General features: G+C 43.5%; 1 protein-coding gene across 1 annotated transcript in view; it reads left to right on the top strand.

Annotated features, from left to right (window-relative positions):
- The window catches only part of TLL2 (tolloid-like 2), an 82,429-nt gene extending 76,980 nt beyond the window's left edge, over positions 1 to 5,449 (top strand). Inside the window, exons 20-21 of the mRNA XM_015288521.4 lie at positions 931 to 1,181; positions 2,363 to 5,449. Of these exons, the coding sequence (XP_015144007.2) occupies positions 931 to 1,181; positions 2,363 to 2,497 (386 nt within the window). The 3' untranslated portion in view covers positions 2,498 to 5,449. The remainder of the gene's footprint in view (positions 1 to 930; positions 1,182 to 2,362) is intronic.
- The last annotated feature ends 8,336 nt before the right edge of the window (positions 5,450 to 13,785 follow it).

Here is a 13,785-nt window from a genome sequence, read left to right as displayed (position 1 = left end):
CTGCATTCTTTACCAGTCAAGATTTTAGATGCACTTTTCTGCAGATGAGTTTATCCTGGTTGGAAATTTTGCTAACCAGCTTCCATTGTTGACACCGTACCATACATGCTATCTGAGAGGCCTACTGATGTCAGATGTTCCTACTCACCTTTGTTGTTTAAATAGGAGATGATTGGTTGAGTGGCAACCTCTTCTGTTCCTCATCAGTTCTCAGAAGGAGTGGATACAACTTAGTCTAGCAAGGGATGCCTTTCACATATAGTGGCCCACACGCAATGAGCTCATACTAGATTGATTATGGTGGAAGCAAAGATGTGTTGTGAGCATACACAGCAGGACTGGTCTTATTTTTGTAGCAACCCAGAGGTGGGTGTGTTGTACCAAGGTTCTTTTCTGAAATCTTTGCCACTGTAAATGAAGCAGACCTTGAGCAGCACTACGCATTCCTCATTAGCTGCAGAAAAACCACCGAAGTACCTGCACTGAGCTGTCTTAGGTGCAATGTGTGGGCAGATTATTTTGGAGCCCAGGTTTTTAATATGCTTTGGCTTATTGGCAAGATATTTGGGGTCAGAATTTCAGCTGCAGGACAAGTTCAAAGAACATGTTAATGAAAGACATTACATTGCTGTTCTATAAAATCATATTTTTTTTCCGGCCAATATTAACTGGTCACTTCTTTCTCTCCATGTTTTGCACCAAAAGAACCAGGCTTTTCTACACTATGTGGGTCACTGGATTCATGGATGACTGAAGAATTCACTCTCTTATGCTAGTTAGATGCAGTGGTTAGTAACCTTCCCTGTTGTTATATGTACTTCAAACTGAAGGTCGTCTTTTCCCGCAGACAGCCCAAAAGTGGGATGGCAAACTTTTTTGTGAGCTAGGGCCTTTGAGGAGACTGTGTTTTGTGCCCTTTTCTTCCTTCAGTGTGTGGTGGGCTCTTAAAGGCTGAAGTACAAACTAAGGAGCTGTATTCCCATGCTCAGTTTGGGGACAACAACTACCCAGGTCAAGCCAACTGTGACTGGGTGATTGTAGCTGAAGATGGTTATGGGGTGGAGCTGATGTTCCAGACATTTGAGATTGAGGAGGAGGCTGACTGTGGATATGACTACATGGAGATCTACGATGGTTATGACAGCACCGCACCCCGTCTCGGACGCTTCTGTGGCTCTGGGGTAAGCCGTGGTGGTGAGGATTTCACAGGGGTATCTGGAGGTGGGAAAGAAGGGTACTCTCATTTCTCACTTTTGGAGAGAGATATCTGTCACAAACTGGTGATAAGAATGCCTTGTGCATCTGAGTCTTGCTGCTTCCCCTGTTGCTAGAGATCAGTCATTTTATCTAATGTGCAAAGTAGGTCTGAAAACCGACTGACTTTTCTAGCTGACTTTCCATTTTCAGCCCAGGGCTATATGCATCAATATAGGACTGCTGCACTGCTGTGCCCTAGCCCAGCTGCAAAATCATTGTATGAATATGAGAAACTGCCTTCAAAATCTAGTTTAATCCTCAGTTACTTCCTTCCTGAAGCCAAGTTTCATTTCCAGCCATGGTCAAGAAAGGGTGAAGGGTGAAGCTGTTAGTTGACTCCAGGATGGTGTGTTGACTCCTAAATTGTTATCTAAGTTGTGATTAACAGATGTGATTCTGTTAGTGTGAACAATAGTGTGCGATATTTAAAGCCAGATGTTTTACGTTTGATTTCCCTGGGACTTGAGCAAAGAAATGGAGAAGGTGCTTATTGAATTTAAAGAGTAGCAACCAAGGCAGTGTGTGGGTCAGGACGGTCTATGCAAACTGGCGAAATGGTCTGGAAAACAGATCAAGGTATAGAAGCTTGGTGCGAAGAAGTTCAGGACAGTGAGATAGTAATCGCCTACCTGCATGCTGACGAACAGAGAATGGTGGGGAAAGTTTCAGGAGAAACACAGAGAGGTTGTAGCAAGTCATGACAGTGAAGGAAGCAACCAGAGCTCTGCTGGCATGATTCGTGGGAGGGACTCGGCTGCCGAACAAGGTCCAATTTGGACTGTGTCATTTCCTGAAAAGATTAGCACAAATTAGAACATACTCAGAGGACTGGAAGAAGAATATCCAGGGAGTCCTGTGACCAATCAAAAATAACTGAAAGAACTGGGATTGTAGAGTGGACTGGCATCAGTCTTCAAATATAAAAGGCAAGCATGCAAAGAGAATGAGGAATATGCTCAGAAAGTCAGACCGGGAGGTACTGAGCACTGAGTATTCATGCTTCCTAGCCTCTTCACTGTGAGCTTAAACTCCGGCACCACAGCGTGGATGATGACTTAGCGTGCGGACTTAACCACTTTGTGCTGTGTTCTTTCCTTTTCTGCAGCCTCTGGAAGAAATCTACTCTGCAGGAGATTCCATCATGATTCGATTCCACACAGACGACACAATTAACAAGAAAGGGTTTCACGCCCAATACATAAGTACCAAATTTCAGGACGCATTGCATATGAGAAAGTAATTTGACTGCTTCTCACAGACATTCCTTACCTTGAAGATCAAGACGTTTAGCTGTGATTTTTGACTTTTTTAAGCTTCTGTGCACCTGGCCAAAAGCAGTGCACGGTATTTTCTGTAACTAAAACTAAATTCAGTCACAAAGGTTTGCCTCTGAAATGATTAGTGTGACTCTCTTGTTAACATACCTAGGATCCAAAATTGTCTTCTAATCATACCTGATGGGGCATAAATGTTGTGTTTTGCATAGCTTCCTGTAGGACTGAATGAAGACTGAGCTTAAACTGAGGAAGGCCTTAGTCTCTTGAATACCCTGTTTCTAGATGATATTTCCTAAGCATCCTGTACATGAGCTGTCTGAATGCATTTTCTGGAGCAGATGATGTGTGCAGCCACCCGGTAGGATTTTCTCAGAGGACATTGTGGACTGTCTACTCTCCCCTGCCAGCCCAAGTTACTCAGTGCAATATGAGAACAACTACGCAGCTGGGACTCCAGATTCCATGACTCCTTCCGTCCCATCTATTTGGTGTCTTGGTTTTTGTGGCTTGAGAAGTAGTTGGGGGCACGAGGATGGTCTCTTTAGTTAGCTGCTTGCTACTTGGACCACAGTAAACGAGTAGTGGTCAGTGTCTGATCTGCAGTAATTGTCACGCTACACGTTGAATAGAAGTACTTTGATGCAGTGGCCAAGGGAAAGCTGGTGTCTGACAGGGATGTGTTTTGATAGGAGGCAGAGCATGAATGTGTAATGGCGGCAAAACTTAGCAGATGGAACACTTACAGTCTTACCACCCTGCCAGGCAAAGCAGCTCCGAGGGCTATAGCAGCAGTGCAGGCTTCATCTAAAATAAGAAGTCTCTCCTCCTCACTCTACCCATGTTTGCTTTCTCAGTCATTTTATGCTTCTTCCTTTCCATGTTCCCATTGTTCCTCACTACCACTTCTTTGTGAGCCTTTCCTTTCCATGGCTGTCTATGCTGCTCTCCCCAGAGCTCCTCACAGCTACCAAGGGGTGCTCTTACAGCATCAGCTAGCTGGAGCATCTCACAGAAGGACACACTGATTCAGAGACAGTCAGAATATCTTAGCATATTGTTGTGGTTGTTCCTGAGACGAAGGGAACAGAAGCCATGCTACAAGTCAGCTCTGGTGAGCTCTGGGAACCTGTCAAACAGGTGCATGCCCCAAGCATGGGACAAGGAATGGGAGAGTTCTGCTGGTTTGTGCTGCTTCATTCTTTGCCGGCCCATGACACAGTCTATTAGCTTCACAGCAGTTCTATAGCCCTGCTGTGCCTATGAGATGACGACTTAAGCACTTTGAGCTATATGGCTGAGACCTGCACTGCGTTGCAGTTATTTATACACATGGAAGCTACTGAACCATTGCAGAATTAACAGATAGCTTGGCACTTATACGAGAGAAAGTAGGGAAAACTGCGCCTTGTGGGGAAGTACTGTAATTGAGCTATTGATAAGGGAGGGGAATAAAAGAAGAAAAAAATCATTCAGAACCACATCTATTTCATTATGGCACTCATGGGCAGTAATGAGCTAAAAGCTGAGGTACGTTAGCTTTAATAAAGTATTTATAATCCAAGGATTACTATGTTTACATAACCAGTGTACTGTCAGGCTCTGGGGTGACACCTGCTCATTGAGTGCATGACTGTGGAGAAATGCGGGGCCAGCACCACTGTTAGGCACAAATGACTTCCATGGAGATGAGGCTATTTCCAGACAGATAATAAATAGACCCAGCCTTCTCCAGAAGTCCTTCAACAGAATATGGTCCAAGTATTGTGAATACTAGGAGAAGAAAATGCATGAAAATATTTTCTTGCTTAGAACAAGAAAAATAAAATAATTTATAAACACTATTATATGTATATAAAATGTGCATGTAGAAGACCAGTAGTCAAAGCCTTAATAATTGTCTTGTGAACAATACTGTACCATGGACTATAGCTTTACTGCAGGCTGTATAAAACCATGTTATTTCTGTTTTGTTTTTCTAGCTCTTTTTTTTGTTTGTTTGTTTCTTTCGTTGGTTTTTGTTTGTTTATTTTGCTTCTCTTTCCAATTTTCGAGGCCTTTTTATGGGCGAGGCCTTTAATATCAAGCTGTTTGACCATACAGGTCTGAGGAAATTAGGTCTGTTAGCTGTGTTAGCTGTGGTCTGCTCTTTTCCTTCTCTTCCTTGATTCTGTTCAAGCAAAACTGCAGTGGCTCAGGTCTGGAAATCAAGGCTTGATGCTGATCCCTGTGCAGCAGAAAAAAAGTAATAGGTGGCAAAGAGCAGTTCAGATTTCGTGGCTCATAATGGGAGAGAAGTACTATAGAAGCTTCCTTTTTACTTCAGCATCTGTGCTCTGTGTTCTGATAATTTCTTATGTTCCTCAGACTTTGTATTCAGTGTTCTGGTTTGTTGCAGATGCTTGCAATGTGGTTTGATGGATCTACTGCATTTGTTAGCATTCAAGCAGGTGTGTTTTGTGACGGTGTACTCACAACTGTTGTACTGTACATTTCAACCAATGATCTGTGTAGAATATTTCTGCTGTACTGACTGGGTGGTAACAGTCAATAATTCTAAATGTCTATAAGTTTCTTAAGTGAAAAAGAAAAAAATGTGAGACCCTCTAAGGTGTGTACACATATTCCAGTCTTTGTGTGGTTTTACATTTCACTAACAAAAATAATGTTATAGGTGGGGAGCAGAGGAGGGTGTGGGGGCAATCAAAATGTACCTATGTGCTGAATGAGTCTCTGCATTTATTAAAGACTGGATTCAGTTGCACATTCTGCACATTCTATTGTACGCATGCATCCACCACTTCCTCAAGGGAAGGAAATTTCTTAACACATCTTTACTGCAGACTTGTGATCTATACTCCCACTGTAGCAGCAAAACGGTCAAAAGAGAGGCAGCATTAAAAATGCTTTTCCTCCTCCTTCTGTCCTCTGCCTGATGTGTATGCTGCTTGCTAAGGATCATTTCTGTGTTCTTTTTCCCCCATCCATCCCCTGTTCATGCATGTCCCCCAACACTCCCTGTGGTGTGTGTCACAGCCACTCAAAACTTCATGATGACTGAATTTCCTCCGGACTGCTCCCAAAGGCACAGCAACAACAGAGATAAAGTAAGGAGTAAGTGTCTTCATACAGCCTCCTGCACCAGGGTATGACTCTGCACAGTTTGATTCTGGAATGTGCTGGATGCTGGCGGTCAACTCGCTGATAGACATGGTTTCCAAAATGAGAGCCAGTGAGCATCCAGTCATGCTGAGAATTATGATCCAAAGTGATGCTGAAACAGCAAAAGTGATGCAGCCCAAGTGGAAACCGTTGGGAAATAGGAGGTGATATAGAAGATGAAATGTGAACCAGTGTTACGGCTGTTAGAGAAACACTGATGTGTGCAGTTGCGACAAGATATGCTATCACTGTTCTCGTGATCTATCTGGACCCTGAAAGCCTGTTTCATGATCTTTCACAGGCTTATATATTTCCTTCTCTTCAAGTAGTATTTTCCCTTGATTTCTCTTTCAACTTTGATCGCCAGCCACCAGTGCTATGTGATGTGGCCACTTTCTGTGCTTATTTCTAGAATCGGGATTTAATTTTCTAGAAAGTGCTCAAAGACCATCCAGTCACCATCTGTGAGATGCTGAAGGGGATATCTATTGTCTGCCAAGAGATTCTTCATCCTTCACAAACATGAGTAGTCAGTGGTACACCAGTCAAGATACACACAGGCCTGTTGATCTCAGCAACAAGCCAACAGAAATCCTCCGCTTTGTTCTGGCATTTCCCATAAATGTCCTCTAGCAGACAAGGTGTTAGCCTTAGAAAACAAAAGCCGGTATGCTCTCACAGCCACAAACAGTTTTGTTGTTGTTCGGTGGGTTTTTTCATGCTATGAGGCAGACAAAAAAGAGCTGTAGTCCTCAGTGCCCTGAAGCCACGTGCCAGCCGCTCTGCCTCTGGCAGAGGAGCTGCTTTATCAGGTGTGCTGGGATCCAGCCAGACTGGCTGACTCACCCTGACAGAAATGCCCTTGTCTTCTTCCTCTTTACAGGTCTCCAGTTTCTTGTGTTTTGGTTTTGTTATTTTTTCAACAGGAAGAGAATCTCATTCTAAACGGAACGCAAGTCTGGAGTCAGACAGTCAGCTGTTAACGTGTGGAGGGATTTCTGGTGGAGGAGAGCAAAATGGTGAGTGGGGCCGTCCTGTCTCGGTTGAGTCATATTTCGATGGAACCTGGGGGAGAGGTCAGAGAGATGAGGCTGTGGGAGTACTCAGGTGTTGGATGTAAAGCTCCTTCAGAGTGTTTAGCCCTCCAGTTCCTTGCTCCAGCCAACTCAGCTGGTATTTCTGTTGTTTTTGCTTTTCCTTGGAGTCCAACTAAGAGTTTCAGGTTCCTGCTTAGATTTTAGTGTCTACTACAGCTTTTCTGTTCAGAAGGTATCACATGGTTTTAGGGCAGTTGGAGCAAAGTGGAATCAATCAGTGTTCCTTTCTTGAGGAAATTTCCTGTCCTGTGAAGTGGGGTCCTGTGGGATCTGCTGAAATGCTCGCACTGGAGCTGATGCTTGTATAAGCACAGAAGAGGACACAGACCTTGGCTGTGAGCATTCATGGTTTGAGCTAGGATGGGGACAGCTGGAAGGGAGTACTTTCCATATGTTGGAGATTTGATGCTGAAGGGGTGGAAGCGTCTGTTAAATCTGAAATGTAGATCCAGAGCATTTGATTTCTGGACTTGTGCATTAACTGCATTCCTCCAACTCCTTGCTGCCCCCTTTGGTGAGAAGTTCTCTGTACAGAGCCACGGGCCCACCAGCGCTGATGTGGGATGGGGAAGAGGCCTGCCTCTTCGGCTTCTAGGCTACTCCATGTTACTGAGTGGGGAAAAGGGAAAGGGAGAGGTTGCAGCATGGTTGTTATTTTTGTTGTTGTTGTTTTTACCTCAACTGCAGTATAAAGCTTTCTCTTACCCAAGATGTGTTCTTGGCAGATAGTAGCTGCTGTAGTTAATGCTGCTGGGAAACGTACTCAACTCCTGTCAGGGTCACTGATGCTCAGAGCCCTGTAAACATCACACTGAGTAATCTGGACAATCTGTGAACAAAAGCAGGGGCACTGCAGGGACGTGTCTGCAAATGAAATAACACAGTGTTGAATTACATTCACTTCAGGTATTGAAATTTCAGAGTGGGCTGGAAGGGAGTTTCAGTTAGGAGGTCTGGAAGTCTCCTTTCCATTCTGAAGTAAATATAGTGAAAGTCAGTAGTAATTTACGTGTAAATGACATCCTTGTCTCTCCTGATGTGGCTGCTGTACCAATTTGCATATTTATCTGTTTTTGCAAGTGACTGAGACAGTGGCTTTAAACTATTATACACATTAAGAGAAATAGCCTTGTTCTCAGTATCTTACTACAGTTTCCTATAGTTGCTTGGTTAGAGAATTCAGCTTCCAAATATGATAATCTTAGTAAGATATCCTGAATCCTGCACTTTGTACATAAAAGCAGCTCAGTGAAGAACACGAATGCTTAAGTCACCTGTTAAAAATGTAAATGCAGAACTAGGCTATTCCTTTAAATAAGGGCTGTGTGTTTTCTGTCCTCTAGTGGTAGAAACAGAGTATTTATTCCTGGTCTAAAACTGTGATTAAATAAACTAGGAAAGACATTTCTACTCAGAACAACAGCTACCAATCAGGCTATTGCAAGTTGCAAACATACCTGTTTGTGGTTGGGAATATAAATTTGTCAACAGTCAATTGCACACAGAGTTTCACAAATATCTTGAGCACAGAAAGCTGAACATTTATAAATGTATTATTTGTGTGGCCCCTTCTGTTCAGACTTTAGTCTAACCTGCATGCACAGTCCTGAAATAAACATAATGGCTATTAAGTGTATATCATTAACCAAGGAGGAAATAAATCTACAGCTTCGGAGAAGAGATAGGTGTGAATATCCAAGCTCAAACATTAACAGGTCAGCTGTGCAGAAAGGTGTGTTTCAGTGAGGAAGTTTGAAGAATGCACAATAGAAAAGTTAGGTGAGAGTGCCTCTGCAGAGTTTCATTCCCAGCCGGCAACATGAGTGTAGCCATACCTGGGTCTCTAAGGAGAGCCTGAAAGAGATCCTTCTCACTTGGTGACTGATTGTTAACTGTGCATTCTCAGAGGCGTTTCCCAACATCTGCAGTCCCTAAGCTAGGTTGTTCAAAGGTTACACTTCCAGTTCAATGTCCACGGCTTGCCTACAAAGGCTGTGGTTCCAAACGAACCTCTGACTGCAGTTACGAATGGGAAGATGAATTCTGGATTGTTCAGTAAATATTATGATCCTTCATATCCAGCAAAGTGTCCTGCTCCTAAACCACAGGACTTACACTGAGCTAAGACTGAAGTGTGAATCCTCTCACATCTTGCTTGTGTTCTCAGCCTTACTTTTCCATAACCTGCAGTATCCAGACTTCTACCTGCGTACTTTTACTGCACTAACCTCCCTGACCTGAAATAACCAGGCCCTATTCAGGGCATGGCAGAAGAAATTCCTGCAGTCAGAAGGACAGCTTTGTGCTGGCTCCCTCTACTAGCTTTCTGGGATGCAAAGCGACACTTTTTTTTCAGCCTTTTGTCACCTTCCACATCAGTTCCAAGGGAGACCTCAGCAGTTTTGTTCTTTCACTCAATTTTCATTTAATTCCAGTGTTTTCGTGGCTTTGGCTGGGGTTCAGCAAAGCTGCTGCTTATGGACATGCTACTTGCTCTTGGATTAGAGGAGAGGCTCCTGCGTGGCTTGTCCTCATCCCTGCCCCCAAGCTGAGCTTCCCTTCCCAACACTGCCACTAGCACAAATCCCTCCGGTCATTTGCAGTTGCTGAAGAGCTCGCTGTGTAACAGATTCAGTGTTACTTCTAGCAGCATGGCTATACCAGCCAGATAAGTAGTTTTCAACTTTTTCCGAGCCTCCCAGAATGCTAATCTGTATCCCAGACGGGCAGATAGCTTTCCTTCTGTGCTTGGAAACAATGTAGTCAGGAAGAGGTTAATATCCTCCGATCTTCTCAGCTGTCCTTGAATCAACAAGAGCAGGAACATGTGATTAGTTTGCGGCTCAAAGGCTGCAGGTGCAAAAGTCCTTGCTATCTTACAAGTTACCCTGTACTTTAGCTTTGTTTGTCCCTCGGCCATAGTGGTAATAAAAAAGCTTTGCCCTCCCAGTAGGGAGTTAGCAGAGTAAACCTATTGCATGGTAAGGTTCTGCGTGGTGTAAGCAATTTGAGAAAGCCAGTTTGTGTTTCCTTATATTGCATTCTTAAATAGCATTGCACTTCCTGTTGAGATCACGTTGGTATATTCCCATGCCATCACCTCCAGACACTGCAGAAATGTCCCTCTCCATTCCCACAGCTGCGTAGGGCACCTACAGAAACTGTGATGCTGTTTTTATTCTTCTTTTTTAATTTCTCTGCAGGACGTGACAAGTTCTTTCACACCCTTTTACAACACAACTGTAAATTCAGTAAGTACACTGCATAGGATGAAGATCAACTGCCTACCTGGCGCCATGGTATACCTCAAAAGTGAGGAATACGATTCTGAAAATGAGGAGATGCTTTTATGGGATAGTGGCTGATCGGAACCTTATCTGACGTGCTGTCCTATTGCTGCTAACATATTTTGTCTTGCCGCTGAATGAAAATGCACATCAGTGCTAAAGCTTTTCTAAGAGACAAGCATATTGTCTCTCTTCCCACAAAAACTTGCGGACATGCAAAGATCTGGGCTTTACAAACTGACCTTCCTGCTTGCTGTACTGTCTGCGTTCTGATGTTCTGATACAGAACCTACATGGCTTTGCCTCTTCCCAGCATTTTATTGCATAAGCTGTTAGCTGTAGGTAGCGGGTCAGCCTGGGTGAAGGGATAACAAGCAATACACCTTCCATCATCACTGTGTGATAGGCTTTCTATCTCCAGGTCTTAACTGCCTTGTCACTTGTAGCCAGGCATGATGTTTTTGTAAAGGCTAGAAAAAAAGCTGGAGAGTTTTGATATGGGGTACACCCAGATTTCAGTGCCCTCCTCTGCGTGCCTTACATCTGCAAGCTCAGACAGGGTGTCCAGTGCTCTCCAGTGATGGATGCTCCAGGTAGGGGCATGCAGGCAGATGCTGCAGTGAAAATGAAGAGCAGATTTGCAAAAGCTCATCATTTCTACGGGCTTCTTGCTCCCCTTTTTGCTGCTTTCTCTTCTGAATCCAACCTTTTATGGCATATATTGGTGCTTATCTCTTGCGTATACTTTTTTTCTAGTCTCAAGCCCCCTTTTGAGGAAGAATATATGTTCTTTCTATTCAGTCAGAGCCATTGTTGGGAGAAACAGAGCCTGGGTTCTTGCTTAGTACTGGCAAGTGCAGGCCAAGACCTCAGGGTCTGGCTGGGTTCTCCCAGTGTGATCTACCAAATGCTGCTGTTGAAGTCGTGCAACTGATTAGTGTCTATCTGTGCTTGCTCTATATGAAGTACTTTTTTGTAAATTTCTATAATTGTCTTATTTCTAGACTTCTTCAACTGCAACAGCAAGCACACCTGTCCAGACAGATTGTTCTTATGGGGTAAGAGTTTGTTTCACTGTTTAATTTGACTGATTATATGGAGTCTTTTTCCTCTAAAATCATAGAATCTTTTGAGTTGGAAGGGACCTTTAAAGATCACCTCGTCCAACACCCCTACAATGAACAGGGACACCTACAGCTCAGTCAGGTTGGTCAGAACTCTGTCTAGTCTAATCTTGAGTGCCTCCAGGGATGGGACATCCACCACCTCTCTGGACAGTCTGTTCCAGTGCTTCACTACCTTTGTTGTAAAAAACTTCCTCCTTATATCCAGCCTAAATCTCCCCTCTTATAATTTGAAACCATTTCTCCTTGTCCTGCTACAACACACACTGCTAAAGAGTCTGTTCCCTTCTTTTATATAGTCCCTCCTTTACATATTTGAAAGGATGCTACCAGGTCTCCCTGGAGCCACCTCTTCTCCAGGCTGATCAGCCCCAGCTCTCTCCGCCTGTCCTCATAGGGAGGTGTTCTATCCCTTGGATCATTTTTGTGGCCCTCCTTTGGATCTGGCCCAACAAGTCCACGTTTCCCCTCCACGTCTGGATGCAAATCAAACTTCTGCATCTCCTTTCTATCCCAGTGTGTAGTAGAACCGGGCTTGATAGCACTGTTGTGGCCCAGAGCTGTAGTTTTGTTTGGCTATTCTTTTTGCATGCTAGGGCACACACTCAGCTATTAAGCACGGAATTAAAGGATCGCATTGCATGTGTTTGACCTGGCTTTCTTTCTTTGTGAATTAGTATAAACTCTGGGTTGTTGGAGTAGCTGCAGGGATACCCAGCTTCCTGGCATTGGTCCTTGCAGTCATCTTGGCAGTGGTCTGTGTTCTTCAGTGGTCAAACTTCAGATGGAAACAGGTAAATACCTTCCTTCACCAGAATGTCTTGCTACTTCCAAGCCTAGTCCTCTATGTTGGAAGCCTCATTCAGTTCCCTCCGTAGCTCTTGGAAAGTTCAGGACCGCACTTCTAGGCACTCAAGCTATCACTGCTTTGTTTAGGAGTTAAAGGATCATAAGGATAAAAGAGAAATTTATAAGAAAATTCAGAAGAGGGATCTCCAGGTGATCTGTTAACTAGCAGAAAACAAAATCTATGGTCACAGTTCTTCAGTGGATTCTTATCACTCAAGTAGGAATCCTCTGATTCCAAAACGGTGTTATTTAGCTCCCAAAACATTGGCAAGTTGTTTCATAATATCTAGTTTCATCAGCTTTTCCTCTGTTCCACACTGTGGATTGGGTTTCAATGCCCGATGTGTCCCCAGTGATGAGGTAGAGTCAGAGGTTTCTGTAGCACCATGCTTCTTTCCTCTGAGGTGAAAAAGCACTCATATGCGCATGGAGGAGAAAATCCAGGAAGCACTGTGGCAGCCAAACACTGACAGTTCTGCCTAAAATGGTCTGTTCCTTCCCCTGCTACTTTACAGAAGTTTCTAACCAGATCTAGTTTTTGCATGGCTCATTCTGTTCTTAGTCCAGAAAGAAACCTATAACAGTACTAAGGGAAGTGGCATCCCTGTAGTTGTTGTTCATTAACATCTTTCTCTGTTTTGTTCTGCTTTTCTGATTGTAAATGTGCAAGTGAGGGTTTTTTTTCCTATATTAAATGATCATAAGGATTTGGAATGTTGTAGTGAAAGCAACTCTTGGGCATTAAGTGATCCTTTCTGAAAGGTGATTGATGGGCTGGCATCAAGAAGCTTATATGGTTGCCCCAAATGAAAAAATCATTTTGACATGCATCTTAAAATATGTCATTTTGTTATCCTCCATTGTTATTTACATGCTGAGCATGTTCTGAGTTCAGAAGTTGTTTAATAACAGAACATTGTCTCACAGCTTTGTGCTCCTTGTGCAGTTATGGGTGAGTTGTAGTTAGATGTTGTTTGTCACTGTTTTTGTTCATTGCTTTAGACGAGTGAATGTGGCGAAGTGCAGGAAGAACATGAATATGAAAAATCTCCTCCCAGACCTCCAAATGTAAGTCATTGTTTGACTGACTCTTAACATAGCACATGTGCTACTGAGTTACTAAACACAGGGGTGAATTAGCAGTAGTAATAGAGACCTCATGGTAAGCTCCTTTGTACCCTAGTACAAAGGATCTAGTACAAGAGCTCCTATGTTACAAGTATTTCTATCTATGTGCATGTCTGATGGAATCCCTGAAGAGGGTCATGTGATGGATTGCCATTGTTTTAGAGTACATGAGTAACAGAGCTGCATCCTACTTGAGCAAAAGTTGGAGGGAGAAGGATGAATTGAACCAGAAATGTGACCAGATGTGGCATTTTCATCAAAATACTGCCGAACAGTTCCAAAGAGGGGTGGAAATTCTAGTGTTCTCCCTTCTCTGCAGCCTGAGTACTGAGTGACAGCCATCACAGAAATGATATTTTTGCCTCTAGGATATATACCTGAATGTGATGGAGGAGACAACAAATATCTATGTAAATGAAGATCAAGGAAAACACTTTGGAACAGGCATCCAAACACAAGCAAGGGCCCCACGGATGAAGAAGGCCAGAAGAGAGCCCACTGTGATGGAATCTGTTTATGAAAATCACCCTCCCTCTTACTGAAAGAAAAGTACCAAGGGATGGCTGGGACCAGAATTAACAGACACGGTCGACTTCCCAGACCCCAG

Source organism: Gallus gallus, chromosome 6 (genome assembly GCF_016699485.2).
Source record: "Gallus gallus isolate bGalGal1 chromosome 6, bGalGal1.mat.broiler.GRCg7b, whole genome shotgun sequence".
NCBI classification, from domain to species: domain Eukaryota; kingdom Metazoa; phylum Chordata; class Aves; order Galliformes; family Phasianidae; genus Gallus; species Gallus gallus.
This window is presented reverse-complemented; position numbering and strand designations above follow the sequence as displayed.